Source organism: Anabas testudineus, chromosome 4 (genome assembly GCF_900324465.2).
Source record: "Anabas testudineus chromosome 4, fAnaTes1.2, whole genome shotgun sequence".
Classification (NCBI taxonomy): domain Eukaryota; kingdom Metazoa; phylum Chordata; class Actinopteri; order Anabantiformes; family Anabantidae; genus Anabas; species Anabas testudineus.
In genome coordinates, this window is record NC_046613.1 from 16322553 (window position 1) to 16350117 (window position 27565).

Sequence of the window (27565 nt, forward strand, 5' to 3'; positions counted from 1 at the left end):
AGATTGACAGCAAGCGGGCAGTTTTCTTGTAGAGCTCATGTTAACTCTCTATGGATGCATACCAGAGCCTTACGGTGCACATCCAGGTCAGAGTCTAATCTAAGGTGAAGGACGTAGGGTGAGGTGAGGTGGTGTGAGGACCGAGGCTGAACACCAAGGCACAGGGCAGTGGTTGAATCGATACTGGCTCAGCCATGGACAAACAAGGTCAGGTAGCAGAGTGACAATACTTCCTGTCAGTCTAGGGCCAGTCATTCATGTACACACACACTAACACAATTAGGCAATGACTGATCATCCTAACTTTAGCCTTTTTCTGCTTTTTCTCAGATAAAAAAACATTATTTCATTATTATCATTAAAATTTACATTAAAATAAACAATAGTATTATAATAGTATATCAATGCATATAAAAAAAATCATTCTATCACCTTTCATCTATGTTCCTTTTACTCTGAAAACCCTGTTAAAAAAAGAAATCAGAGCGAAAATAACTAAGCCTACATTTGAAAGTAATAAGAAACCTGCACCCAACTGTACATTTTTTTGCTCTGCAATATCAAGCAGTTGAATTTAACCAGTATTTTCATCTCGTCAGGGGGAGGACAGACACACCCAGTGTAGCCGAATCAGAAACCGACATCCACAACTGATAAAAATGTCAGTTGAAATTTGTAAAAACTCATAAATAATGGATGCTTCAAGCAGGCAGGGGAGCATCTTCAATGAGTCCAGAGTGCCGAGCATGCTTTCTCATCTCCAAACCAAGCCATATTAATGACTGCGCCCGGAGACCTGGGGTCTGCATAAGCTCCCCCCTATTTATTTCAATCCCACCACTGGACCCCCCTCCCTCCCCCTCCCCACTCATCAAGCCCATCCATGGTCCCAACCACCACATAATGTATAGAGGGGAACATGAGCTCTTAAATTAAACATTCACAGCAGCAGCCGCCTCCTCTTTTAGGCAAATCAGCAGAAAATAAAGCAAACAGGGTGCCTCCGAAAAACCCATGTGTGCAATTGAGACATTTTTGGGGAGAGAGTTAAGGAGTCTATGAACTCTTGTAGAGAGCATAAAAACGCAAATGGTGTTTGTTCTATGTCTTTCACTTTTGTATGTTTTGGGGATGAAATGAACTGCTTTGTAATTATCTACTTTTGGTGTGTTAGAAGAAAGAATAAAAGTACAAGAGAATTCATTTTGTGTGTTTATCTTGTGGAATAGGAGAAAGAGGTTTGGCTCAGAGTAATGACACTGGGATCTGTAGCATCCTACATCAACGACTGGGGTCACCCCTGGGGAAGGATGAGGTAGGGACCACTATCCCCCTATCCTGACCTGCATTCAGACGTAAACAGGAAATTGCCGACAGGAAGGAAGTCATATATTTTTTTACAACTGTGCCCTGGATGAGGTCCACATGTGTAAGAACTGAATTTTCAATATTTGTTAGAATTATTTAAGAGGTTTGATGCCTCCATGTGTCATCACATACAACCTGACAAAAATGACAAACCCAGCAGAGTGACTCTACTCTTTGTTTGTTTTTTTTTTTGCATGAAAACTATGGTTATTTTCCTGTTACCATTGAAAAGACCTTTTCCTGCACAAGCAACCGATAAACCTTTTTGTCTCTTTGTTTTTGTTCCTGGATGGAGATCAAAGCACCAAGTCCAGACTCTGGACTTGTGATCTGTCAGAGTGCAGGGATTTATATGGCACTTGCATCCTATGATACACATCACATTTGCAAGGCACTGTGATAAATCAGACTTGCAGGCTGCACAGCATAATATACAGTATGTAAACAAACCAAAGAGCATCATATTGTAGCAGAGGTGTGTTTTGTATTGTTAAAGAATAAAAAAACATTTGCTCTACGTGTGATCTGAAATCTCTTCTGTTCATTATTGATGAGTCATTTCATTCATCATTGCAATACCTTAGAGATGCACACTTTTATGCACACGATCAATTTCTCCCTCTGCCAAAAGAGTGGTTAAACTGTGCTGAGGGGTGGAAGCTGGGGATGGTGCAGTGGGGGCAGCCTACAGCCCAACAGGAAGTGATTTAATGTCCAAAAAGACATGCGCTTGTTTTTGCTCCGTCTCTTTCCTGTTGTGTTCTGATAGGGACTTCCTCTCCCCAGTGGGGGTGGATACGGTGTCATCCGTCTATCCATCCAACCTACCCCACAGTTTACGGAAATATCATTCTGCTGTGCTGCCACCCCAGTGAAAAACTCATGCAACTCTTAGGACATCAGTGGTCAAAAAGAGGGTGTGCACTAATGTGCATGTGCGTGGCTCTACTGGGTGAATACATTTTAGTCATTATCTGTTCGAAACATCTTCCTAACCATGTAAGGATTTCTCATAAAAGCAACAATGCCATAAAATCTATTTTTTAGACCAAGAAAATGACAAGCAGCTAACGCTGCGGGGGTAAAAAACCATAGCTGAAGGGCCATGAGAAGGAACACATTCATGATTTCACTTTGTGTGTACTGTTGTGCATATGCATGTGTGTAATTGCATAACCTGGACATGCACTATGTATCAGCCAGAGGAGCCAGAGGGTTCAACCCCAGTCACGGTAACACCAGGATGATCTCTTCCTGTCCGCCTCAGTATCTATGCGACCAACTCCCTTCCTTTCCGGTAAAACACATGGAGATACAAGCACATACACACATGCACTTGCATTTAGGTGTTGGCACACTTACGATCAATCTCAATTCTGCATCTTGATCTAACAATTACATTTTGGTGATATTACCATTGTCTGTTATACCATCATAAACTATCATTTCTGTCTTTGGTTTATTGACATACAGATTAGAGTGGATATTTATTGAAATATGAATGAATGGGACTTTATATAGCCCTTTTTGTACAGTAATTACTCACTGCGTCCATAAGCCACACCATTGAAATGACCCTGGAATTTTTATGTTTTGGTAGACAGGTATCACCATAAGGAGAAAAATGTATATAACCATAGTCAACAGGTGTCACAATGCAACACACAGTGCTCCACAGCTTACTGCATTTACAGTACAGCTGCACAGAATTGAATAGCTGCAAGTCAGTCAGTGTTGCTGGCCCCCGTCCACTACAAAAATAAAACCACCAAGTTATTTTAATGTTCTGGCTGATTGGTGCAGTGTTTCCAGCAACTAAAGCACCTCATGCAATGCTTATCTGCTCTTCTCCACTGTATGTTGAAGGATTTAATGCTATCATGCACACACACACAATGACCCACCCACCAACCTCCTCTCTTACTCGTTCACCCCATCTACCAGCACGTGTGCACACATTCACCTACAGATGGAGGAAATAAGCTCAGCGTTGCCTGTGTCTGCTAAGGATGTGAGGTGCAGTGATGGCACATTAATGACAGGACCCATGACAGCAGTATCCATCAGCCTCACTGAACAAAGCAGTACAGCCAGTTTTTAATTCAATGAGGATTGTTTAAGTGAAACAATGGCTCTTGGCCCCACTGAGGGCCAGGAAAGGGTGAGAAAGGTGAGTTTGTCAGTGGTAACAGGCTGGTGTTTTTGTCTTTTAGACTATGGACGATCCCGTGGGCTCAATGGGGTCGTGGATCAGTAATATAACTGTGGCACAGCAACATCCGCTGTTTTTCAGGTAACTAACAAAAAAACTGACAATGAGTGGACTGAAAAGGGAGGGAAACACTGCCAGACATGTTCACTATGGAATTATAAAGACTATTTGGAGGTAATATGACTCATATTTATATTTTAGTGGACAAATGTACCACTCTGCAATGATAGAAAACACTAGAATCACCTGGATGCAGCTCAACTATTAATACTTCAGCGCAATGTTAAAGTGATTCAGTGTTCATTTACTTATACTAGTTACGCAGATGCTTTGGAAATGTCACAAACTATACCTGTTGTTTGTGATCCTTTCTTATTAACCCAACACAAATACCCTATATGAGAGGCGAAGCTATGTGTTATATGTGTGTAAATGTTCACTCTCGCATTTGCATTCCTCACAGCTCATTTGGTCAATGCCTAATGGAGTCTACTCATGCAGAGCAGCAGGTCTTAATGAAAAACCTTCGGCTGATGATCAGTGGTATTGATTTGCCTGAGCTCCAGCTTTAAGCAGGACTAATTGATCAATCACCACTGGTTGCTTCAGATTAATAGAACATGACTGGTTCTCCCCCCAAAACATATCCCCTTCTAATAAAGAGGCCTGGGTGACTGTATGTGTTTGTGTGTGAGGTACGTACATTTACAGGGTGTATATTTTCAAGGGCATTTGTGTGTGAAGATGATTTGATTAAAAATTACAGAAAGGAACTAATGTAACTCTCTGGCCTCTGTGTCCAAATGGACTGTTAGGACAAACTTGAAGAAATTCTCTCAACACATTTGTGATATATCAGTTCATAAGGAAAGGATGAAGATGAGGTCACTACAACCTTGATTTCTGACCAAAAACTAATCACTTCATATTATTATTATTTTTATTATCATCAGACATATAGTCCAAGTTGACAGTTGTGTCAAATTTGAAGGAATTGCCTTCAAGTGTCACTTACATATCACATTCACAAAGAATTAGGTGGCTGTGAACAGGCAAAAAATACCACAGTAATACCATCCAGTAATAAAACAATAATATAATCAAACCTTCCCCAACCTGTTTTAAGAGCTGCTAACTGATCCAGCAAAAATAAATAAATAATTAAAACTATGAACCAACTTTTCAGTCCTGTGCTCTAAATGCTATTCTTAAGGATTTTACAAACTAAAAAGAAAAACATATAGAAGAATATAAAGTTTCTGACAAAAAGAAGATGAACTGTATCGTGTAACAGCTGCATTCTAGTGTATAACCCTAGTGTGTAATTTATGTGGGCTGCTAGTCCCAAAGCTGACAGACATGACACCAGTAGTCCCCCCCTGCCAGGAAGGACTGAAGCACCCAGGCCAAAACAAGAATCCCAACAACAACCCCAATATACTCACATGAACACACACATTCACAGCTCTCCCATCAAATGACTGACAGGCAGGCTGGCCAGTGGAAGCTCCAATTATATATATATGTGTGTGTGTGTGTGTGTGTGTGTGTGTGTGTGTGTGTGTGCTGGGGGTGGACTGAAGGTTCCAGCTGGCATGTCATGGGACTCCCAATTGCGTGTGAACAGCACTCAGAGGGAGCTGTGGCTAACTGGCCCAACACTGAAACATTCAACAGGCTGGAAAGGTCAAATGAGGTGAGTTCAGCTGTTTCAGCTTTTTCTAGTTTGCACTACTATACTACAAGACCTCAGTGTTTCCCTCTCATCACATGTCTTTCTTTACTTACTTTCAAATAATTTAACTTCCTTTCATATGTATGTGCATAAAGCTGTTCATAAACAATAAAGTACAATAATGTTTGACTTTTTCAACAGGGGAGCAGGTGAAAGATTAGGCAAAGTCCTTACAGCATAAAACTACAATCATGAATTACACACTGCTGTACACATCACCATACTTACTAAAAATCCTAATTGCTGAATGTGATTGGATAGGACAGCCTGTTGAGGCAAACTCTCCAACCAGGACAGAGCTTCTGACTCTGAAACCAAAGAACCGCCCTGAGAACCTCACCTCAGATCATTTAGTCAACCTTGACCAACTAACCAGTCACACACAAACACTCACACCCTCGTGTCCTTTGATTGACTCACACATTTTGTGGTATAAGACCACACTTCCATCCAATAACCTCTGGTGTAAACTTAATTGTGTATACTCAAGTATTGAGTTTCGGACCGTGCCTGGGTCCCGTAGCAGTCAAAAAGAAACAGACGCTGTGAAATTGACAATGAGTGAGAGAGAGAGAGAGCTATAGAGTGGGAGAGAGAAACACAGACCACCCAAAGGCAGCGAAGAAAAACAAAACTGGGTGGAGAGCAAAGTCAGTTTTGATAATGGAGGTAGGACAGTTGGAAGTTGTTGTGCAGTAGCAGTTCACCAAAGGTGAAAAAGGCAGAGAGAAAGTAAAAGTCGAAGTCTGAATATCTATATGATTTTGGTTTTAAAAAAATAAAATCTATATCTGCTTTTGTCTGTTTTTCATCAGAGACCCCTACTTGGAAAGTTAAGCATATGTTCACAACTCTAGTTTATGTTTAACTAAATATGGCTGCCACGCAACACTAACTCTCTGAACTCTTCTAGTGAGATTGCATAATCTCACCATACACACATACAGAAACAGTGAAGCTGTTTTGTTATAAGTGCACATTAAAAACGTTTCCATTGTTCATGAGTAGCCAGTAAAATACTTCACTGAGTGTCCATTTTGCCACTTGTAAATATAATGCCAGGTGAAATAAGTTAATTAAGGAACACAAGTCAGGATCACAACAAACAGGACTGAAAACAGCTGGACAGTAGGATTTAAGACTCACTGGAAAGTGAAGTAATTACCTTTTCTTCCAATTACCACTAATGATGCTCAGCTGACTCTTACCTGAAGCCAAATAAACAATGTGCAAAAGTATATTTTTAAATAAATCCTATTTGTATAAAGTGGCCTGTCTTGTTTCACAAAACAAGCCAATACACTGACAATCTGGGATCGAATTTAACACGAGATCAAATCATTTGTAACAAGACATGTTGTTCTGTTAGTGGCCACTAGGGGGGTGTGGACATGCACAGAGTCTGATCACAGTGTTGAGGGATTGGATTTATTCCTGTCCAAGAGAGAGAGAGAGAGAGAGAGAGAGAGGGAGAGAGAGAGAGAGAGAGCAGTAGTTTTTGATAGTAGTTTTGTCACTATTCTATATGATATACTATGTGATTTGAAAATCAACTAATAATATCAAACTGCAATCAATAAAATTAAAATAAAAGTCTGAGGGTGTGTGCCTGTTCCTGCCATCACTATTTAGCAGAAAATGCAGGAATGTGGGAATGAGTTTATTTACAGTTTATTTTACTTAGCTTTATTTAATACTACAATATAGCCTATGTTTATATATGAACATATTAGTAATAGTAACTTTTACATAATAGAGAATATCAGAGATGCTTTTTTTAAGATGTACTGTATTATTATTATTATTATTACTATTGTTTTTGGCTTTAACAGTAAAGATATTAAAAACAATACATTTGATCCATCTTGACAACAATCAAATGATGCTGTGAATTAAGTAAGTGAGCAGAACATAAGACCTGCAGCTTTTAAACGTGTTAAGCCGTCACAGTTATTGTTCACCCCAGCCCTTTTCTGTCCTAAGGTCAAAGATTAAATGCCACTGTTGACCCTCTGAACTGGCCTATTACCAAATGCTCAAGGCCTCTCCACAGTGACTCACAAACCCTGTTGTCCATACGTGTGTGTGTGTGTGTGTGTGTGTGTGTGTGTAAGTACTACTTTACCTTTCGATGCAGATGAGCGCCTTTCGAGGTTTGGCTCAAGGGATTTTCTAGCTTCTCTGGAACACAAGGAGTGGACAGCTGACCTAAAGATAGACAGAAACAGCATTAGATCTGCCAGTCAGTGCCGCCAAAAAGTCCAGTTCCGCTGAAATGCAAATAAATACACACATATTATTAATTATATATTAGAAGTTAATGAGACATGGCAGATTTTTGTGCTTACTTTACAACATAAACATTTCTAGTGAAACAGCAACACACTGTGGATGTGATTTTTCTATTTTCTATTTGAACGGAAAAGCAAAAAGAAGGGAAATGATACTGTGCAGACACCATCCAAGAGTAACATTCAAAGACAAAAGGCTAAATAGTTTTATTGGTTCATTTGCACGCACCGTATGCCCTGACGATATTTAAATACACATAGATAAGAGCACAGGATCATTAATGCAATGCATAAAATGCTAATATTTTATTTCAATTTCAGAATCATGACCTAGAAATGGACCACTTATTTTTATCTTATCGTATTACTAGAATGTTACAATTTCACAGTATAATCTGCTATTGATGGTACTAAGGTAATAAGGATCCATCTTCAAAGACCAAAATACAGGAACATACATATAATCAGTCTAACAAGTTATAGTTAGTTATTCGAAATAAATTGAGTAAAATTTCTAAAATGTCTCACTACAGCCTATGTGAACCACCAGTCAAGGTAAAAAGAATAAGACTAAATATCCCTGTTATGTGACCTGTGAGATGCACTGATCTGAACTAATTATAGAAACAAACAAGTCAGAATTACAAAGGATGACCCAAAGGTGGAAGATTAGAAACTGGAGGCAATTAAAGCTAGAAAACATGGAAAGTAAGAGGAGCGTGGTTAACGATGCCATATTTATCAACTTCTCATTTTACATTCTGGACAATTAGCCGATGTGCTCATCTGGGTTGTCTTACAATGGCTGAGCATGTACTGTATGGGTTGTTCAAGGACATTTCAAACATCTCTAGCATCAGATGACTGCTGATGGACAGCAGGGTTACAGCTTGGATCCAGTGGGACAACATATCCAATCACTTTATGAAAATGTATTTGAAACAGGTATGCAGATTCAGTTATTTCAACAGTTTGTATATAAAAACTCTAAATAGGTGTGAGTTTTGATGTAAAGTGCATCAAAGAGCTAAAGTGGTCTTTAGTGGTCTCAGCTTAATTAGCTTGGATGTTAACATTTACTTATCCAGCAAATCTATTAGCTACTGCTAGTCTTCTCACATGTCAACTAGCTCTACCTGTACATTCCCTTTGATAATAGGAGCAACATGGTTGATTTTAAAACAAAGTAGAAATGTAAGAAGATAAGATAACAACATATTGTAGTTGCTACTGGATATTAACTATAATATATCTCAGTTACATATAATTAAATTAAAATAGCTTAGAAGTGATTCAACTCATGAAAATAGGATGTCCTGATTCGTGTGACACAGCTCTGTGTGCGGTGTGGGTTCATTGTTTCCACTCAGGGAACTGTCCGCTGAACAAACACAGGATCTACATGAATTGCTTAATGAGTCAGAGGTCCCATTATTCGTGTCCATATCAGTCTAGAAAATTATATTTTAAACCCAAAGTTACACACATATGGAAACAAATCTTATTGTCATGAACCCATTCCCCCCCTTGCCTGTGATGGCTGCTCACCAACAGGCCTCCTGTGATTGGATTAATCTTCCTGTTTGACTGCTGATCTGAAGGTGGGTCAGCCACTATCCACCACCACCAAAACTAATTTCACTGTGTCACTGCATGACACCCCTGCCCATCACCCCCGCTGATACTCATGCATGCACACACGTTGCAAAATATCTTCATCTGTCTCTGTCGTATCTACATGGAATAGCGCAGAAGGGCGGGAGACTAGTCCGAAGGAGAAAGGTCAGCGCATTGAAGGAGTTCATCATTCTGAGGTGACAGAGCTGCTATTTAAGAGAGCAGATGAAGGGGAGCGGAAGGAGGAGAGGATGAGAGCGAGGGAGGGAGTAACAGAAAGAGGGGGAGTCTGTTTTATGTTCATCTGGTTATTGGTCATCAGCCAAAAGTTCGTCATGGCCTACAGAGTTGGCTGGCGTCCACTGTGCGCAAATCAATCATGATTCGGTTTGTATCTCATCATTACATGTTGTCTTTGATTGTATCTTAATTATAAGAAAACTACACACACACACACACACACACACACACACAGTTACATATCTTACTCAAGCAACTATAGCTAAAAACACACCAGAGGGATCACTGAAACACCAGAAGCTGGCAGTTAATCACACATACACACACATTTAGTCATTCATAAGTGATCACACAATGCATTCACTACTATTTGTTGGCATCTGGCATGAGGTAAACAGATTTTAATAGCATCAAACCAACTGCAGTTTGTTTGGGACCATCTGTCCAGTCTATTGTGTTTCTCTGTTGTGGCTCTTTGGAAACCCATCAGGTGACAGCTGATGTATGGGCTCTTACAAAGCCCCTAGAAAGGCCCTCGGGATCCTGCCACACTGTTTTCTCCCGGTCTACTATCCATTTCTTATTCTTCTTTTGTTTTGTCTTCTTGTTTTGCTTGTCCCTTTTCTGCTTCCTACAGTAGTTTTTTTTAAATCATGGTGTAGCAGTCTCCATCTTTCAGTGGTACCATGCCAGTAGGAGAACAGGGGACTGTCTGCATATGTGTGTATGTGTTAAGGGGTGGGCAAAGGATTAGAGAGTAACATATTGTGCTTACAGAGGCTAGACATTGTACAAAAAGTGTCGGATGACTGCTGAAACACATCAGGGATCCTTGTTTGTAAGCAACCCCTACACTTTTTCTCCAGTTCTGAGTTTTCTGTAGTTCATAGAAAAAGCACCAGTATGAATAATAGGCACTTCCTTGAGACACTGAGGGGTACACTGGAGTTGAAAGATGAGGGGGGGGTGAAAGCTGGATTCAGGAAGTTTTTCACTCGTTTCTTCCCAGGGTGCCCCTGGCCTCTCCAACTTCCAGTCAACAGCTGAAAGAAGCCAGATACAGGCAGGATAATCACCACCTAATAAGAGGCTATATTGAAAGCAGGCAGGCGCTCATGCATGCACACGCATACACAATCACACACACATGCATGTATGCACACGGGTAGCTCAATGCATATGCACGCAGAGTTGGGGCAGGTGTAATTATGGTGCATGATGACACAGTTTAGAAAGAAGCAGTCACTCACAATCTGTACACATATGGACAAGCGTGTGCAAAAGACCCAACACACTGCACATGCACATACAAACACAAAGGCACCAACGCCAGACCCAGATCCTTTTTCCTTTTGACTTTAGTCCTCTACCACCATCCAAGAAAAATGTTAGCATATGGCAAAAGATATCAATAATTTCACAATATATCAATTATCAATTTAGAAAAAGAGAGAACAGAGTGCTCTTTGGTTTTCTCTATGTCGGCGTCTGTTTTTGTGTGATGTTGTGAAAGGATATGAGGCTAAGCTACTGAAGTTTTACCCGCACACTCGAAAGTGAAAGCATTCAGAGAACCTTTGAGGATTCGGGACTCCTGATGTTTTCAGAAACGCTGCATCACATATTACCTTTCCACCAGTTACATTTCTCTATTTTTTATTTGTTTATTTTAAGCATAATTTTTATTTCCATACATCTTAGTCATTATTTTCATGTAATATCATAATACACATCACAAGTTATATTTTCCTATTTATTCCCAACTCTTTACTGCAGCAAATAAATACATATGTTGTGTATACTGAACTACAGTACTGACATTTAGATCATGTCAGTTAATTTAATTTTCCAAAGAAAAAATTGACATTCCTACAACTCCAGCAATAAAGCTCAGTGTAACCATGTATTATATAATTTGCTGATACCAGCAGTGGCAGGTCAAGAGTGACATACTATAACTGGAGTAGGAAGAGGAAGACTTTCAGGTGGATGACCGAGATAATGCAGATGATACTTCAAATCACCATTATCAAAAGCAATAAATATCAACCTACTTACTCTGTCTCGTTACATTTTTCTGCCACTGTATAGATTTTGCAGTTTCCAGTTTTGAATCATACCTTTAGACAAGCTAAAAGTTCAACACCACTGTGGATTTACATGAACAAACACACTGTAATACTCTCAATAACAACATGTATATGCAAAGCATGCACACCTATACAGCCCTAATACATACAGATAATGTCCCTTTCTACAAATATTCCAATCTGTCCCTTTACATGCTCACACACAGACAACACAGCTATTAGTCCAAATGTACACAACCACACTGAGGCACAGCACAACCAATGTCCTGCTCTTTCACCATCAGCACCATCAAAAGAACAATCTATATTCTCTCCTCTGTCTTTTTTTTTTTCCGTTTGAGTGACTATGAGGAGCAGCAGCAGCAGCTGCTGCTGCAGCCTCTCTTCGTGCTTGCGCTCAGCCAGGGGAAGGCAATAGGTTTAGCAGGCGAGGAGGCGAGGCAGATTTATGGCCCTGGAGGTGACCTCTGGGGCCGTAACACGGTGATGGGTGAGTGGCTCTCAACGGTAAGCTACTGGCACTTGACAAAGTGCCCGAAGCAGAATGAATTTACTTCTCTTTTCCTCAATCATCAAGCAGCCACTGCCCTGACCCCCATCCTGACTGCTATAACAAGATCTCCCATCTCACAAGGGTCTGAAAAATTTACTGTCACATCTACTTTTCAATGAGCTCAAGTGAGCACTTCTTTCACCTTCAGCGGAGCAGGTGCCAGTGTGGAGGAGGGCTAACCTGCCCCAGTACGTGTTTGTGTGTTTTATGTATCGCATGTGTGTGTGGGTGTTTTGGGAAGAAAGGGGGAGAGAGAGAGGGGGAGAGAGAGAGAGGGAGAGACAATGAACCTGGAGAAATCCGTATGTACATCATTTGTTAATACACAGGTATGCTGATCCACTCACCTGCTCCCTGGTGCCACCAAACTCTCACAGACATTCACAAACACTAACAAGCTTAATTCAGTATTGAAAAATGCACAACGACAGAAACAAGTACGAGAACACGTGCTGTTTTAATGGTCTAAACAATAAGAGTTTCATGTTTGCCTACATGGCAATAGACAGTGCAGCAGTCTCTCATTTGCTCTCTGACAGACACACAAACACACACTCAAGGAGAAAATGAGGTTGCCAGACAGGGACACAAAGGGCACTGCTATACAGATGACAGTAGACACCTCTACCGTTTATATTAAAAGTCAATCTACCTTATCATATCTCTTATACACACACACACACACACACACACACACACACACACACACACACACACACACACTCGCATCAGGCCTTAGGAAGTCTGTGTGTGCTTTCCAACTTTCATCAGCTTGATGGCAGCAGAGTAGGACTTAATGATCCTGATATTTTTTTATATGCAGACGATAAATCTTGGTGCACACACATTTAAATTTCACCTATCGTGCACTGTAGTTGTCGGGATGAAATCACACCGGATGTGACAGCGGACAAAGTAGACCAAACTAAAAACATTGATTATATTTTCAACAGCGGCAGCGAAAACATTTATTTGACTATTATATATTTATAGGTTTACAGCAAAATTCTGTCTAATTATTACTCATAAGTAAGACATTTGTAATTAGCAGACACATTTTTAAAGTCTGGCAAAGCTAAGGGCTTCAAAATCTGTCTGATCAATGTCATAAACATATTTAAACGTTTTACCTGTATGCTACCTCTGACATTATGTACGTGTTCCTCTACATAGTTCCAGATCTTTGTCCATTAAGTGAACTGAATCAAGTAAAACTTTTCTTGTGTTTCAAAAGCTGTGAGAAAATGTTCCCTATGTTCTCTCTTACCATGCAGCCCCATAAGAACACAACTAAGCATTATCATATGGTCCATGCATTCTTTGACCATTGAAACATACAGTTATAGTTGACATAGAATCATATTTGTTGTGTTGTGTATGATGACCCGGCTGGGGTCTGTTCTGCGCTACTACACTGTATCAAATTGATTATGTATGTTAGAGTTACACAATCAATACAACAAAAAATGTTGCTCATGCCAATTTTTGATTTTGTCATCTTCACTCTTTAGAATATCATAACTCAACATATTTTCTTTTATGAGCCATTCTTTACCTGCCCTCATCCACTAGAATAATGTTATCATGATAAGCCAATAAAAATCAATGATTAAACATGTGTAATTTTCCTCAGATGAGGTATTAAAATTTATTGTTGCTCTCTCTCTTTCTCTCTCTGGTGAGCCATCACATCAGCCCTAGAGCGGCAGACACTGTGCGGGTTACAACTGAAAATAAAGGAAGGCATTAAAAGCTATTCAATAAGCCACTGTAAAATTGATCAGGCTATAAAAGCCTTCTCCTCACCCCGCCCACCAACTCCAAGCTTGAAACTGTGGCTGTGGATGAGCAGGAGCAGGAGAAGTGACAGCATATGGAGGAAAATTAAGAATGAGAAGAGTGAGGAAGGTGGAGGAAGGTGTGGGAAAGAGAAAGAGTGAGAAAGGAAGGAATGGTTGGAGTAGCCAGGTGGACACAAGACTGAAACAAGGCAAAGGGAGTGAAGCGGGCGTAGAGTTGTGATTTGTTTGCTGACACAGCACTCGCTGTATTATCACATCGCAGTTAAACAGTATGATTTACCATGTTGCCACTATTACTACACCATTACATATACTGTAATTTACACAGCGTGAGTTACAGTCCCCAGTAATACATTTATAATGGTTTATCTGTAATATAGTAATTTCATCTTGTCTTACTCCAGTTCTTAGCAATTGCAGTTAAAAGACAAACCAAACAGTTGTATTGCAGCTCATCAGGAACTAACACTCACAGTTTGTTTACTAAAATTACAGAATAAGTAGTGTTAAATATCAGTGTTAAATATCAGTTTGACCTCAAGCTTGACAGTGTATCAGCCAATGAGTGTACAACACTGATATCATGCAGTTCAGATCACGTTACCACAGACTAGATGGAAAAAAGAAAAAATGAATGCATACAGAAACTATTTTCATCTGATCAGTCTCGTTGTCATACCAATCTAGCCAACACCTAAGTTCACTGAAAAAGAAAATGTGCAAATTCTCCTACTGACTTCAATAAGTGCAGAAAACTGGAGGAAAACACGCCGCAAACAACCCCTGGAGATGTATTGTTAAAATAAATTATATGGACAGCATTCCACTTGGGCCTTTCTACCACCACCTCGACAAAAAAAAGGAGACAATTCCAGTGGCTAAGAGCAGTGCTGTGGGCTGAATCAGTGGCAGCGGCTCGGCAAACAGCGTTTTTCTTTTAACTTTCAATTCTCCTAAGCATGCGTGCTTCACAGCCCCTGGGGCTATTGCCTTTCTCAATCTGTCCCTGGAGAGACAGGAGTTATGGTCCCTGTCGATTGAGGAGAAAGGGATGTTATTCCCCTGTCACCTCCTGGTCGCGCCGTCATCCTCCCTGCCCTGATCTACAGCCTAGCTTCCCTCCTTGCCCTCTCCCTACCTCCCTTTTCCCCACTTTGCTTTGTTGTAAGCTGCCAGCTATGTCGTTGCCATGGGCTGTTGAGATGAGGACGATGGAAAAATGTTCTGGGGGGAGGCGGGAGGTGCTGATATTGGTTTAGAGGTTCTGTTGGCAGCTGTGCAATGGCACTAGTGGTGAATGCTTTAGTACTGTGTTAGGATCCTTGTAGGAGAATCATTGTGGGTGTGTGTGTATTTGTGTGTATTTGTGTACTGACATGCAACACTACATGCTGGACAAGAAGAAAGGATTGACACATTTCTTATGTAGGCTGATGTGTTTCTGTATAAAAAATATTTTGTAGTGTGGCTTTATAAAATGTGCACTTACTAAGATGGAGCGCAGTGCTCACTCTTTAAAAGAGAAGGGGTGATGGCGTTAGCTGGGAGGAGTAGTAAAGGGGGACGGCTTGGCCCTCGGGAGGTGACCTGCTTCAGGGGACATGGAGGAGGTCCTTGACTGACACCCTTGATAAGGGAGCAGTGACAGGGTTAAACATGAAGGTCAGTTAGCTAACATTAGTGTGTGATCAAAGGTGTGCTGGCTGCTAACTCTGTGTCACAGGAGTCCCACTAGGTTTGGTTTCATATCAGGCCGCTGACTGCCAGAACTGAAAGTTATCAATCAACCATTTTTAAATATATCATACCAAAAATGTCTTTTAGCTTAAGTGGCCGATCTTCAAATTATGGAAATGTTCTTTTTTATTTTCAGACAGTAGAAGACCTCAGGGAAGAACAATAGCAGAACGAGCACCAGCAGGGGCACATGTGGCTCTAGATGGGAGCAGCAACCACTGCACCATCTCTGCATAAATGCAGTTCTAATTACAATCCCTCAGGAGACAAAAGCTTGGCTGCAACATGTTGAAATGTGTCTGGACAAATCTGAAGGCATGTTCCGCTTTCTTTCGGTGAGATATGGGTTTTATTTGTGGTTTCTGAAAAGCTCCTTTGGAGAAAATGCTTCATGGTTTTGTTCTCTGGTTTGGTTGAAAACGGAACAATCAAGATTGCTGCAGGGTAGCCCCCCCGCCTTAAACCACAAACACCATCAATAAACATCAGGACCTACATCACTACACCTGACACATGCTCAACAGAGAACTTCCAGACCTCGGAGTGCTAAGTCCCATTTCCATACTGGCCAGTGCAGAGGCTCTTTTAGGTACTATTGCACCTTAGGCAAATCCAGAGGTTGTGAGGGTCTCTCTGGGTGAAGGAATAAATAAATAAGCAGATAAATAGATGAATAACCCAGAGGAATGGGAGCCCATACGCCTTGGCCATCCATCATATATCCTATTACCACGCTCTCAGCGGCACCTGCAGTATGTATAATGCAGTCAACCTCCGTAAGCAGATACAAATTCAACTCTTATCCTCCTCAATTTGTTATATCTGACAATGCCACAGCTTGTGCCTTGTTTTTTTTTTTTTTTTTTTTTTTTTGAATTATGAATAGATTTCCTTCACCAGGCTTTTGCCTGTGCACAATACCGTGGCGTTGTTATGCAGAACAACTGAGGAAAACAAATGCTGGGTGAATATGCATAAACAGTTATGCTTAAAGCCACTTAAGAACAACCAAATGGGCTCAATATTTCATCTTTGGATTTGTTTCATTGGGTGTGATGAATATGAAATGCCAGAATGTAGTATGGGTGCTGGAAAAGCAGCGGTTTAAGGGTTTTAAATGATTTAAGAACGTTTTGGAATATTTTTTTTTCACGCAACGTTGAGAAATAGCAGACGAGTGCTTTAACTGACGATTCAATCGCGATGCAGTCGCGAAACTTGGAACCACAAATGATATTACAAATATCATTCACAAACTGTGACATAAAGCTAATGGAAGGAAAGTGACACGGCAAAAGAGAGAAGAAAGCTAAGCTAGCAGCCATACAGTTTGATAAATCATATCCAAGAGTCAGGAAGAGAGTGAGAGAAACCAAGTGGGAGAGAAAAAGAGGAATGTAAATACATGGCAAACTGATATTTTGACCACTCTATGTTTGTTTGGGTATTTACACTGTGGAGCTACAATCAAGTCATCAAAGCTTTAGTCTGCATGACCTGAGCCAATTTTGGGGCCACACATCCTTTTAAACAGCCAAGCCAACAAGCCAAATCTCAAACTATGCTTAGCCACATACAGTACACAGACACCCAAAAGTCATATTTGTCAACCGCCTCAAAATGCCGTATAAAAAGGGACGCAGGGAAAAATCATTACATTTAATTTGCGCTGAGAGGGCAAGAGAAGACAGGCTTTGAAGAAGAGATTTTTAGGACTTTGCTGGATTTTCAAGTCCTGTTTGGTTAGAGCAGATGTAGAATTAGTACACATCACTTTGCATCAGTGAGACACTGACCACAAGCAGCACACTGAGAGGCCAAATACCTCTCTGTCACACCAACACACACACACACACACACACACACACACACCTTGTCTCAAGTATCTGTGATTCTGCTGGTAATTATCAATGTGATGTCAATCCCCAGAGCAACACATTATTCTTCTTTTTCTACGTAAAGCACGTTTCTCTAAATCAAAGTGACTCATTACAACTTGAAACTCATAGAAAACACAATGAGTTGTACACAATGGGATAACAGTTACTGTTACTCCAACCACACTCAGCCAGGATGTTTTACCTTCTGTTTTTTATTTGACCACTAAAATAGTTCAGAGTTCACAACAGGTGCTGGGTTCAAAACAGATTTTAGACCACACTGATACTTGATTTATGTCTGAATATGCTAATGATGTAGGATACTACACCATATTACAGTAATTTGTCTTCGAAGTGAAACATATTGCAAGTTACAAATTGCAGGATGTGAACACAGTACAAAGAAACTTAACACTTCAGACAACACATACAGATTGAGACACACATTCATGCATTTAGTTTAATATATACTTCAGCTACAATAAAGGTTATTTGAAATCACAATAATAGACTGGCCACATGCACATCCAACAGAGCAGAACCCACATGTAATAAGACAAAGGTCATGCAGCAGTCACATAACAGCTGCTTTTATTTTATTAAGCTGAAATGTGCAAGATTTTCTACCATATGCACATCACTACTTCCTCAACTTTCACACAAGTCAGTGTTTATATATTTCTGATGTGAGCTGATACATAATCACATGCTGTGATTAAACATGTTGTCACTGTACAGTCAGTGCTGAACATCCCTGTTAGTTGCACATGGGCCTGAGTCGTGCAAATGGAAAGGCTGATTACTGCAAATATGCTGTCATTCCACAAGGGAATATTTTATTTTTTTGTATTTTTGTAGTAGGGGATTCTGTTGCATGTCAACGAACTGGGTTAAACATGCATGACAGGTGTTGGTGTATGGGTGGAGGAAGGCGAGGGGGAGTCAACCCCATGGTAGTGTCAGAGAAAAGTCTGTGTGTAATCTGCAAGAGATGCACGCAATAGACCACCACACTGCTTTATCTACAAGGCCCCTAATTGTGAGGGATGCTGAGGAACACATGTCAGGAAAAAAGGAAGGGGAATGGGGTGTCTGGTGTCAGCAAAGTGCAGGCATATGGTCCTTACAAGTTGGATTTCATAAACTTGAAATGACACCAGAAATCAGAATTGCTATGATGAACTTGTGAAGATTGTATGACACTGAACAATCCTGTATCTTTCTTTATTATAGTCACCTGGTAAACAGATGACAGAAATGAATAACAGAACAGATAACTTCATATTTTAATCAAATCTCAAAGGCCTCTTGAATTCAAAACATTAACCATACATAGCTTTAACAAAGGAAGAACATGACATGAAGTAACACTGATGACCTTGCATATTATTTCAGTTTAAAGGGCTCACAACTTTCAACTCGTTGTGCGGGGTCATCTCATCAGGAATGCAACACTCATGCACATACACAAACACCCACAAATCCCTTTCCCTTTCAATTCAACCCCCCCCCCCCCTCGCATTCCCCCAAACACGCACACCAACACTCGCACACACTCTTCACCCCCTATTCTTTTTTTGTTCCAGCGTTATGCACTTGTCCTTCTCTTGTGCTCGCAGCAAATATGTGCTGTACTTCGTTCATATTCTTCACCATGTACCCTCAACACATCCCACTGTCTACCTTGGACATTTGTGCAAACCAACTTAAGTAAACAAAAAGATCAGGCATCAAAAGGCATCAAAAGCCGAGCACCCCTCCACCTCCCACTCACACACACACACACATACCCTCTTCCAAGAAAGGGTTGACCTTGTACATGCAACATACCGCTATCGCAGGAAAAATCGTGGAAATGGGGCCCATCTGTTTGTTTGCTGCTTGTGCTTCATGGTGAGAAGACGTACTATACCATATGAGGAATATACAGCCTAAATCGACGGATTAACATTTTTATGCAACCACACTCCAAAAGCTAAATTATGGTCATTGCATGATTTGCATTTTTAGTTATTTGATCAAAACTGAGTGGCACTTAATTTTAAATTATAGATGCTGTATGACTGAGTTAGTAAGTAAGTAAGCAAGAGTAAGTACTGTTGCATCACCTAACTTCTACAGAGTTTCAGCTGATGTACAGACATTCACACATTATGGTGAAGAATTTTTTGAAGCTGTTCAGGCCCTGTTGCAGCAAAGCAGGCCCAGATCATGATGTTTGCAAATCACCCGCAAACGAAACAGTGTAAATCACAGTCTGAGAGGTTCACAGCGTAGCAACAATGAGCAACAACACACAGCACATGTAGTATTCAATTGTGAATGTCATTAATGTAAGAGTCATAAACCATTATGCACACATTATGTACCAGATGGAGATACACTGTGTTATGCCATAGACAGTCTCTATCTTGATGTCAAATAAGCTAAGTTCATTTCTGTTACTCAGTGATGTACTTTTTCTCACACACCTTAGTTTTTTAGTATTTGTTTTCATCCTTTTGCAGTTACTACAGTAACTCCAGTAACTAACTTAAGTAAAAAGAAAAAGTTTCTGATGCTGTAAATGTTGCATCAACTACAGCAACAGAAGTGACACTAAGACTGGCTTTAAATTACAGAACAAAACTCCTCGCTCGCTCTCTCCTGGCTTTTAAACCGGTGTCTCCAATCTTTTCCACAGCCAAATGACTCTTAACTCTGCTGAGTGCAGCATGGGTCAGGCAGCGAGATTGATGCCAGGGCATCTGGTTAGTGTTATGGTTTAGGAGATTGCTGATGTCTGATTTCACCCAACAGGCCTCTCTGTTTCATATTACAGAGTGCTGTGTGGAAATGCCTTATAGATATATGTCTGTCTGTCTGTCTAATCTATGTATCTATACATTAAACACCCCTGCCCAGTCAGTGTCACGGCATTAAGAACACCTGCCTAGTATTGTGTAGGTCCCCCTCTGTCACCAAAACAGATGTCACATATTGAGGTACGGAGTCCACAAGACTTCTGAAGGTGTCCTCTGGCATACCTTTAAGTCCTCTTCATTGTAAGTTGGGGCCTTTGTAGAACATTTATATAAATACTGTGTTATTTTAAGGTGCTTTACTGGAGTATTTCTATTTTATGTTGCTTTTTCTCCATTACATTCATACTAGTTACTTTTTGCATGATTAGATTCTAATAAAAAATATTCATGCCCTCAGCAGCATCAAATTCTACATAGTTTAAAATACACAGTTTTCTTAGTGGAGAACTTTTACTTGTGTAACATTTAGATAATGCTATTATAATATTATGTTATTATGTTATTATAATAACATTTAGAGGTTGAACACACACAAAAAATAATGTTATTATTAAATGTTACTTGCCCAGATTATTTTTCTAGGCAAGTACTTGTACTGTATCTACCCTTCCATCCATGTTTTTTCAGTATTTTCTAGAAGCCTGTGACTGTATGTTCCCTTAAAATCTGAATATACTTTCTGATAATTGTGCAGCCTGTGATCTTATATGTTGACTTTACAGTTTCGTCAATCGAGGCAGACTAAATAGATACAACTTTAGTGTGATGCAAATGTAATTTACAGGATCACAAAGTCTCTACAGTCTTTAAAATGACATTTATGTTTATAAGGCACATCATTATAACTAATTCTAACTGTATAACCTTATTGAAAGCTGTTCGTTGCAGGGATGTTATTGAACTACATTAGGTTTAACCTAATAAACTGTAACCGACTGCAAAAAGTTTATGTAGAGAAAAGAATGAATTGTTTATGTGGAAAAAAATCACCTTAATTGAGAGAAAAGTGTCATTGGGATTCAATTCATTAAGTCTAATCTTCAATAATATAAGATACTTAGGTGACTTTGGTTCAACCACCCGACCATACACACATACACACGCACACACATGCACGCACACACACGTACACACACGTACACACATCAGTGAAAAGCCTTAGCTGTATTCAAGGTATTAAACTACAGGGAAAATTAAAATCCTTCACAGGCAAACAACCACTTCTGAACTGGAGATTTCAAAAAGCAAGGCTACAGGTGCTGCCCTCTTCAAAAGAAAGAGTACATTTAGATAAAAGGTACACAAGCCACTAAATACAGTATTTCACTTATTCCTATAAATTCAGATGCTATCTTTCATTCCATTTTCAAAAATAATAACATAATGGGTCGCCGTCCTTGTTCTTTTTAAGTGACAGTGGATTGGTTGTGCTTTTTTGAGTAGCAAGGCCAGCAGAGTAATCAAATTAGCAAGCAATCTTGTGACTTGCTATTCAGTTCCAGAGAAAGCTGATCAACTAGGGAAAACTGTGTGGGAAATGTAAAACTACAGATGCATTGGCCTCCATCAATAGTTTATAGTCGTGTGACTGTGATTAAAGCAACAAAGCCCCAACTGTAGTATGAGCTGAGGCTTTGTTGAGATGAGATACTTGCAAATCAATTAAAAATCACACACTGAAATCTGTCATTTACAAACTTATTCACACCCTTAATTCACCACTTTGTAGAAGCCATTTGGCAGCAATTACAGTTAGGAGTCTTCTTGGATAAGGCTCTGCAAGCATTGCTCACCTGGATTTTGACAGTTTATCACATTCTTCCTGGCAGATCCTGAACACAAATCTCTTTGTGATTTTACAGCGTATGGAGCTGGTCTGACATCTCACCTCTGGCACTCTCTTCCTCGTGCCCTGTCACTGGCAGGTTACTCCCAGTGGTGCTGGTGGTTTCCTCCTCCTGGCTTGGAGTAATTCCAGGTGGGAAACTGACTCGACAAGAGCTGGTAACTGAGCTGGATGGTCGGGAGCTGGCACAGTTCTGTGAGAAATGGGAAGGTAATGTAAAATGCAGGAGATAACGGCACCTGTTAAAGCTATACACATTCACTGATAACAGATTTTATTGTGCACTGAAGAAGTCCTTATCAAGTAGAAGACATCTCATTACACTGTCACTGCAAAAAAGGTGTCATGGTCTATTGTAGATGACCGTATTGTGAATTATGCCCTCAATTTTAACATCAAACCTGAGCATCTGCTCAATTAATTTAACTCTAAGAGCACCTTGTTTCACACACAAATCTCACAGCCAGACCAAAATAAACGGCAATCACTGAAAATCCATCTGTTTGTACAGTTCTCAAACAAACTGGTGGGCTTCAACCAGGTGCACGGCCTCTTGTGTTACATACTGGACTCCAGTAAGGCAGCCAGTAATGCCTTGCATGGCAAACAACTGGGGCCTGCTTTTGTGGCTGTGTTTGTTTATTGTTCATGCCCAAATTCAATGCACAAGACACATGCACACTTGCAAAAATGGAGAGAGATAAAATACACTGCTACAACTTTATAAGTTACTCCAACTAGGGCTAAAAAAAACATCCCAAAAAATCAAACCTAACTAAATGCAACTACTTCATAGCTACGTTTCGTGATACCAGAGGCAATAACAATGAATATACCTCTTTCTCCTTCTGTGAAAATCACATCCAATTAATTTTTCTAATGCCAAAGCTGATTCCAACCAACACCTAGTTTCTTTCTATCTTGTCAAATCTTGAATTAAGATGAAAAAAATTAATCTGCCTCCAATTTATCTCTATATTTCAGTCATGTCTGGGGCATGGTGTAGTGAGTGGGGGGTGGCTATTTTTTATTTGGGTCCTGGAACTGACAGCTTTATTTCACAAAGCAATCTGGCTGTGTGTACAAGAGAGAGGTCAGGGTGGGTCAGGAGCCACTTGCATCAAACAGGCAAGTTACACTGGTCAAAGTGGATGTATGTGTGCATGAGTGTGTGTGTGTGTGTGTGTGTGTGTGTGTGTGTGTGTGTGTGTGTGTGTGTGTGTGTGTGTGTGTGTGTGTGTTTGTAAAGCTCACACCAGGGGATAAAACCCCTGTGTGTGTGACCCACAGCCATGTAAAGGGCTACTACAAGAAGAGGGCTAAAGAGGTCAGCAGAAGAGTGGAATTAAAGATGGGTGGGTGTGTCATTAGGTTTGATAGAATTTATATGAGAGGTCATCAAGGTCAGAGGTATGTAATGCCACTACACCAGGAGCAATATATAGTTAAACTGTCCCCACAATATTTAAATGATTTTTACATTTGCACGTTGTATGTGTTATATACAATACATTTAATCTGAGTTGATGCTCTACATACTCTGTACATACTCTATGACTTTGATCCTCACAATGCTGATGATTACCTGCTCATTATGCTCGTAATCAAGGAATAGAAATATTTTTAATTCTTTAAATAGAAGTTGAAGTGAATTATCCTACTGTGTTAACCCTCCAGTCGTTGCAAATAATACAACACATAAACCCCTCTATCTCCGACAAGTGCCATTTGTCTTCAAATGACCCCATATGCAGTAACACCGCCAAAGTATCTTTATCCCTCACCTGGCGCAGCACGATACCCAATCTTATATTTTACAACAAGGGGATATATAGGGGCATGTGCGGTCATCTAGAGCCAAATGTCTCCTATCTAACCAAAGGACAGGTAGATACAGTATTTCAACTTGGATTTATGACTGAAAATAGCACTAGCTAAAAACCGTCAGACGGCAGTGACGCTAAAAGACACATTCTGGTTACGGAACCTGGCAAGATTGGAAAATTGCCACCACGAGAGGGGAGAGGAAGCAGTAAAAATAACGATAGATGGGGGGCCTCACTGATTAGATGAGCAGCCAATATATCAGGCTGCACCTGGTACCATGGGGCCCCTGGGGGCCACCTCTCCCAACCAACACAAAGGTACACATAAACACACGTGTCATTATTTATTATTTATTGTTCATCATCCAGTGAGGGGAGGGGTTAACAGGAAATAAGGCAATACTGATATTTTAAAAACCAATCTGCTATCAGAAATGTTTTAATTCCTTTTTCAAAGACCTCTAGTGTGTGAACACGGCGAATAGAGCTGACCCACACGTGAGGGTCAGTACACAATGGGCGGAGCAGGACAGAGTGGTGCTGGTCATAAAGCATGACACACAAACTGGGAAGAGGAACAGAGTTAATGTGATCTCTCACAGGGGACGAGATACATTTTCTGTGTGTGTGAGTGATAGTGGGGGGCAAAGGAGCAGGCATTTGTCATGGTACTAGTACGTATAATTGTCGGTATATGTATGTAGTATGTTTAATATGTATGTTGTAAGTGTGTGTGCTCCAGCCTATTACGAATGTCTTTTGTGGTTTGCATAGGGAACTTCTACAAGACACACAAACCCACACACACTCACGACCTACACCAATCCTACCCTTTCATCCAAACAGTGTCCAACAAGGTATAAATACTGGCTTGACATTTTAATGTCAGGGGACAGCCTGTCTTGGATTAGAAACTTGTAACCCACCGCAGAGCTTGACATTGCACTGGATGAAGGACCTGCAATGGGCAGTGAGGAAAGGGGGGAAGCTATTATGAAAGGTCTAGGCTTGATGTATAAGGGCATCTAGCATGGACTGTTGACTAGTGAGGGGATAGCAGATGTCCACAGTTGCTTTGTGACCAGCTTTCATTGACATTGCTGGAGATGTGATTTTTTATAACCAGAAGCAAAAGCTTTAAGGAAAATTGAGTCTGTCACAGTTGTCAGAGTGTGTCAGAAACACACACACAAACCCAAAGGTGTACAGACACGTACAGATACACACTCAAAAGAAAATGGAGTATTACATACTGAAAAATTAAGCGCTTTTCTCCTCTCCTTGATCCTGTTGACTGTGCTCCGAACCTGAAAGAAAGAGAGAGAATGGGAGAGAAGGAGGTTGTAGAAAAGTGTATCTGACGCAGCATTCAGTGAAACACACCTAGAATGAATCAAACAAAAAAAAAGGTTTCACAGCAATTGCCCATGAGCACCCAAAAACTGGAAAAACAGAGACAGAGAAAATAGAGTGTAAAAGGAAAATACATGTTGAGCGTTCGTTTGCAGACACTGTCGGGTGGCAGAGCAGAGAGAGAGAGAGAGAAAGAGAGAGTGTGTGTGTGTGTTCCAGTATGTCCCAGTGGCTAATGGGACTTGAAAGTGACACATAGAGCTGGCAAACTAAGGAGACGACTTCAAGCTATCATCTGTCAACATAGAGCGCCGGGACCAACAAATGGAGCTATTGGAGGAGAAGGGACCGCCCTAGCAGAACAGATTACATTTTTACACTCCGGACGAAACAGTGTACTGCACGCCTTCATTTAACGCATACAATACCTGACATGAATGGCACAGATTTAGGAGATATACAGTAAACTGTAGATAGATGGTTGTAATTTCACTAACCTGGTAAATTTCATAAATCGCTTTTTTTTAACTAATAAACTATACTTGTGTAATTTATCCCACCCAAGTCTTTTTTTTTTTATTATCAACAAACATTCAAGTGCAGTTAGTTCACTTATTAAACTGCACTTCATTAACATCCAAAAATCTTTCATATGTACAAAAAAAAACTCCCAAATAGCCAAAATACAAGATTAAATAAATTATTTAAATGTAATTTAACCACTGACACAACTTTACTGATGTATTAATGTATTACAGTGAAATTATTATTACATATTTCTGTAAAAAATAGTACTTAACATTATTAAGTGAATTAAAGTAAGTCTTAAAGCCATAGGAGGAATCTATCTATCTATCTATATACAGTACATATCTATATATACATATCTATATAAATATATTTAAGACTATTTATTTAAAAAATTTATATTTTGCCATTTTATTATATTAATTGTGTTACTAAGACAATGTAATTGAGTTTCTAATAAAAAAAATAGGACAATGTTATTGTAGTTAATTTGATGTTATTGGTTTATAATTAAAAAATTAAGTAGAAAAAACATCGAAACAACAGCAGTAATTGCTCTGTGTTCCAGTTGCTTAGTTAAGTCTTCCATGAAAACCCTCTGGCACTTATGAAGTCTGTGTGTGTGCACGTGTCTGTGCATGCCATCGGCCCTCACTGTAAATTTGTAGCGGCTGAGCACTCATAACTACAGCCCATCCCAGCCCAGCCCACCACGTTAGTGAATATGCATTATGGCTTATGGCTTCATTAAGTCACAGTGCGTTATAAATTATGACACCACACTGAATACACACACTGTCTCAGAGACAGCATATGTACACAGAGGATGTTTTGCATACACGCCACCGTTGGAAGGCCATATAATGAAGAGAGCTCAAGCCTTGTGACAGGGCAGATTCAGCAGCACCCGCATCATGTTTCCAAAGCCCAGGATGTGCAGAGGGGCTTCAATATGGTGCAGATGTTGGAGAAACTCCATCTTTGTATTATTTAATAGGGAAAGTAAGTCCTGGGGATTTCACTGATATCAAAAGCACCCAGCATGCTGAGGCAATTACATGACACAACTTAATTAATCATTTGACAATGAGGGGAAGGGCATTGTTTTAGATGATTGTTATGTGTTTAAGGGGTTTTGCGCACACTCAAGGTTTCAGAGTGATGCAAAGTGTGGCTCCCCATGTAAATGGGTGCAAAGCGATTACCATATGAAAGTAACACCTGCCGACATCCTTGGAGCTGATGGAAATAAAAGGTCATCAAAGCATGGGATTACAAGGTGACCACCAAGGAAAAGCTAATTGCAATGAATAATGGAAAGCTATTGTGAGGTAATTAGCAATTAAAACGTTGCATTTTGAGTGTAATAGCAGCAAAAGCGATCTGTCTTCCACACCATATTTGTAATTACCGAGTCTAGAAACAAGCGTCATGAAGGAAACATTGTCTGACTTCGACACACTAGTTAATTCATTCATCTTCCTTTAGCATATCAAAGTGAAATTTCTTCACAATAACTTGGTTAAAGACTCGTTTGTTTGACTAGGTTAACAAACAATAACCTTTTAAAGTTTTTTCTTCACTCAACAGGGTTTATTATAAGGGTCAGCCTCATTCTGTAATACTTCTAATCAGCTGTCAGTAACAGTTCCTGTACACGCACAGTTGACACTAGCCTAAAAA

At 40.0% G+C, this 27565-nt stretch overlaps 1 protein-coding gene across 1 annotated transcript in view; it reads right to left on the bottom strand.

Moving 5' to 3' along the window:
• LOC113152702 (adhesion G-protein coupled receptor D2) overlaps window positions 1–27565 on the bottom strand; it is a 73578-nt gene that overhangs the window by 7980 nt on the left and 38033 nt on the right. Inside the window, 4 exon segments of the mRNA XM_033325957.1 lie at window positions 6206–6214; window positions 7493–7523; window positions 22218–22368; window positions 25255–25308. Coding sequence (XP_033181848.1) covers window positions 6206–6214; window positions 7493–7523; window positions 22218–22368; window positions 25255–25308 — 245 coding nt within the window.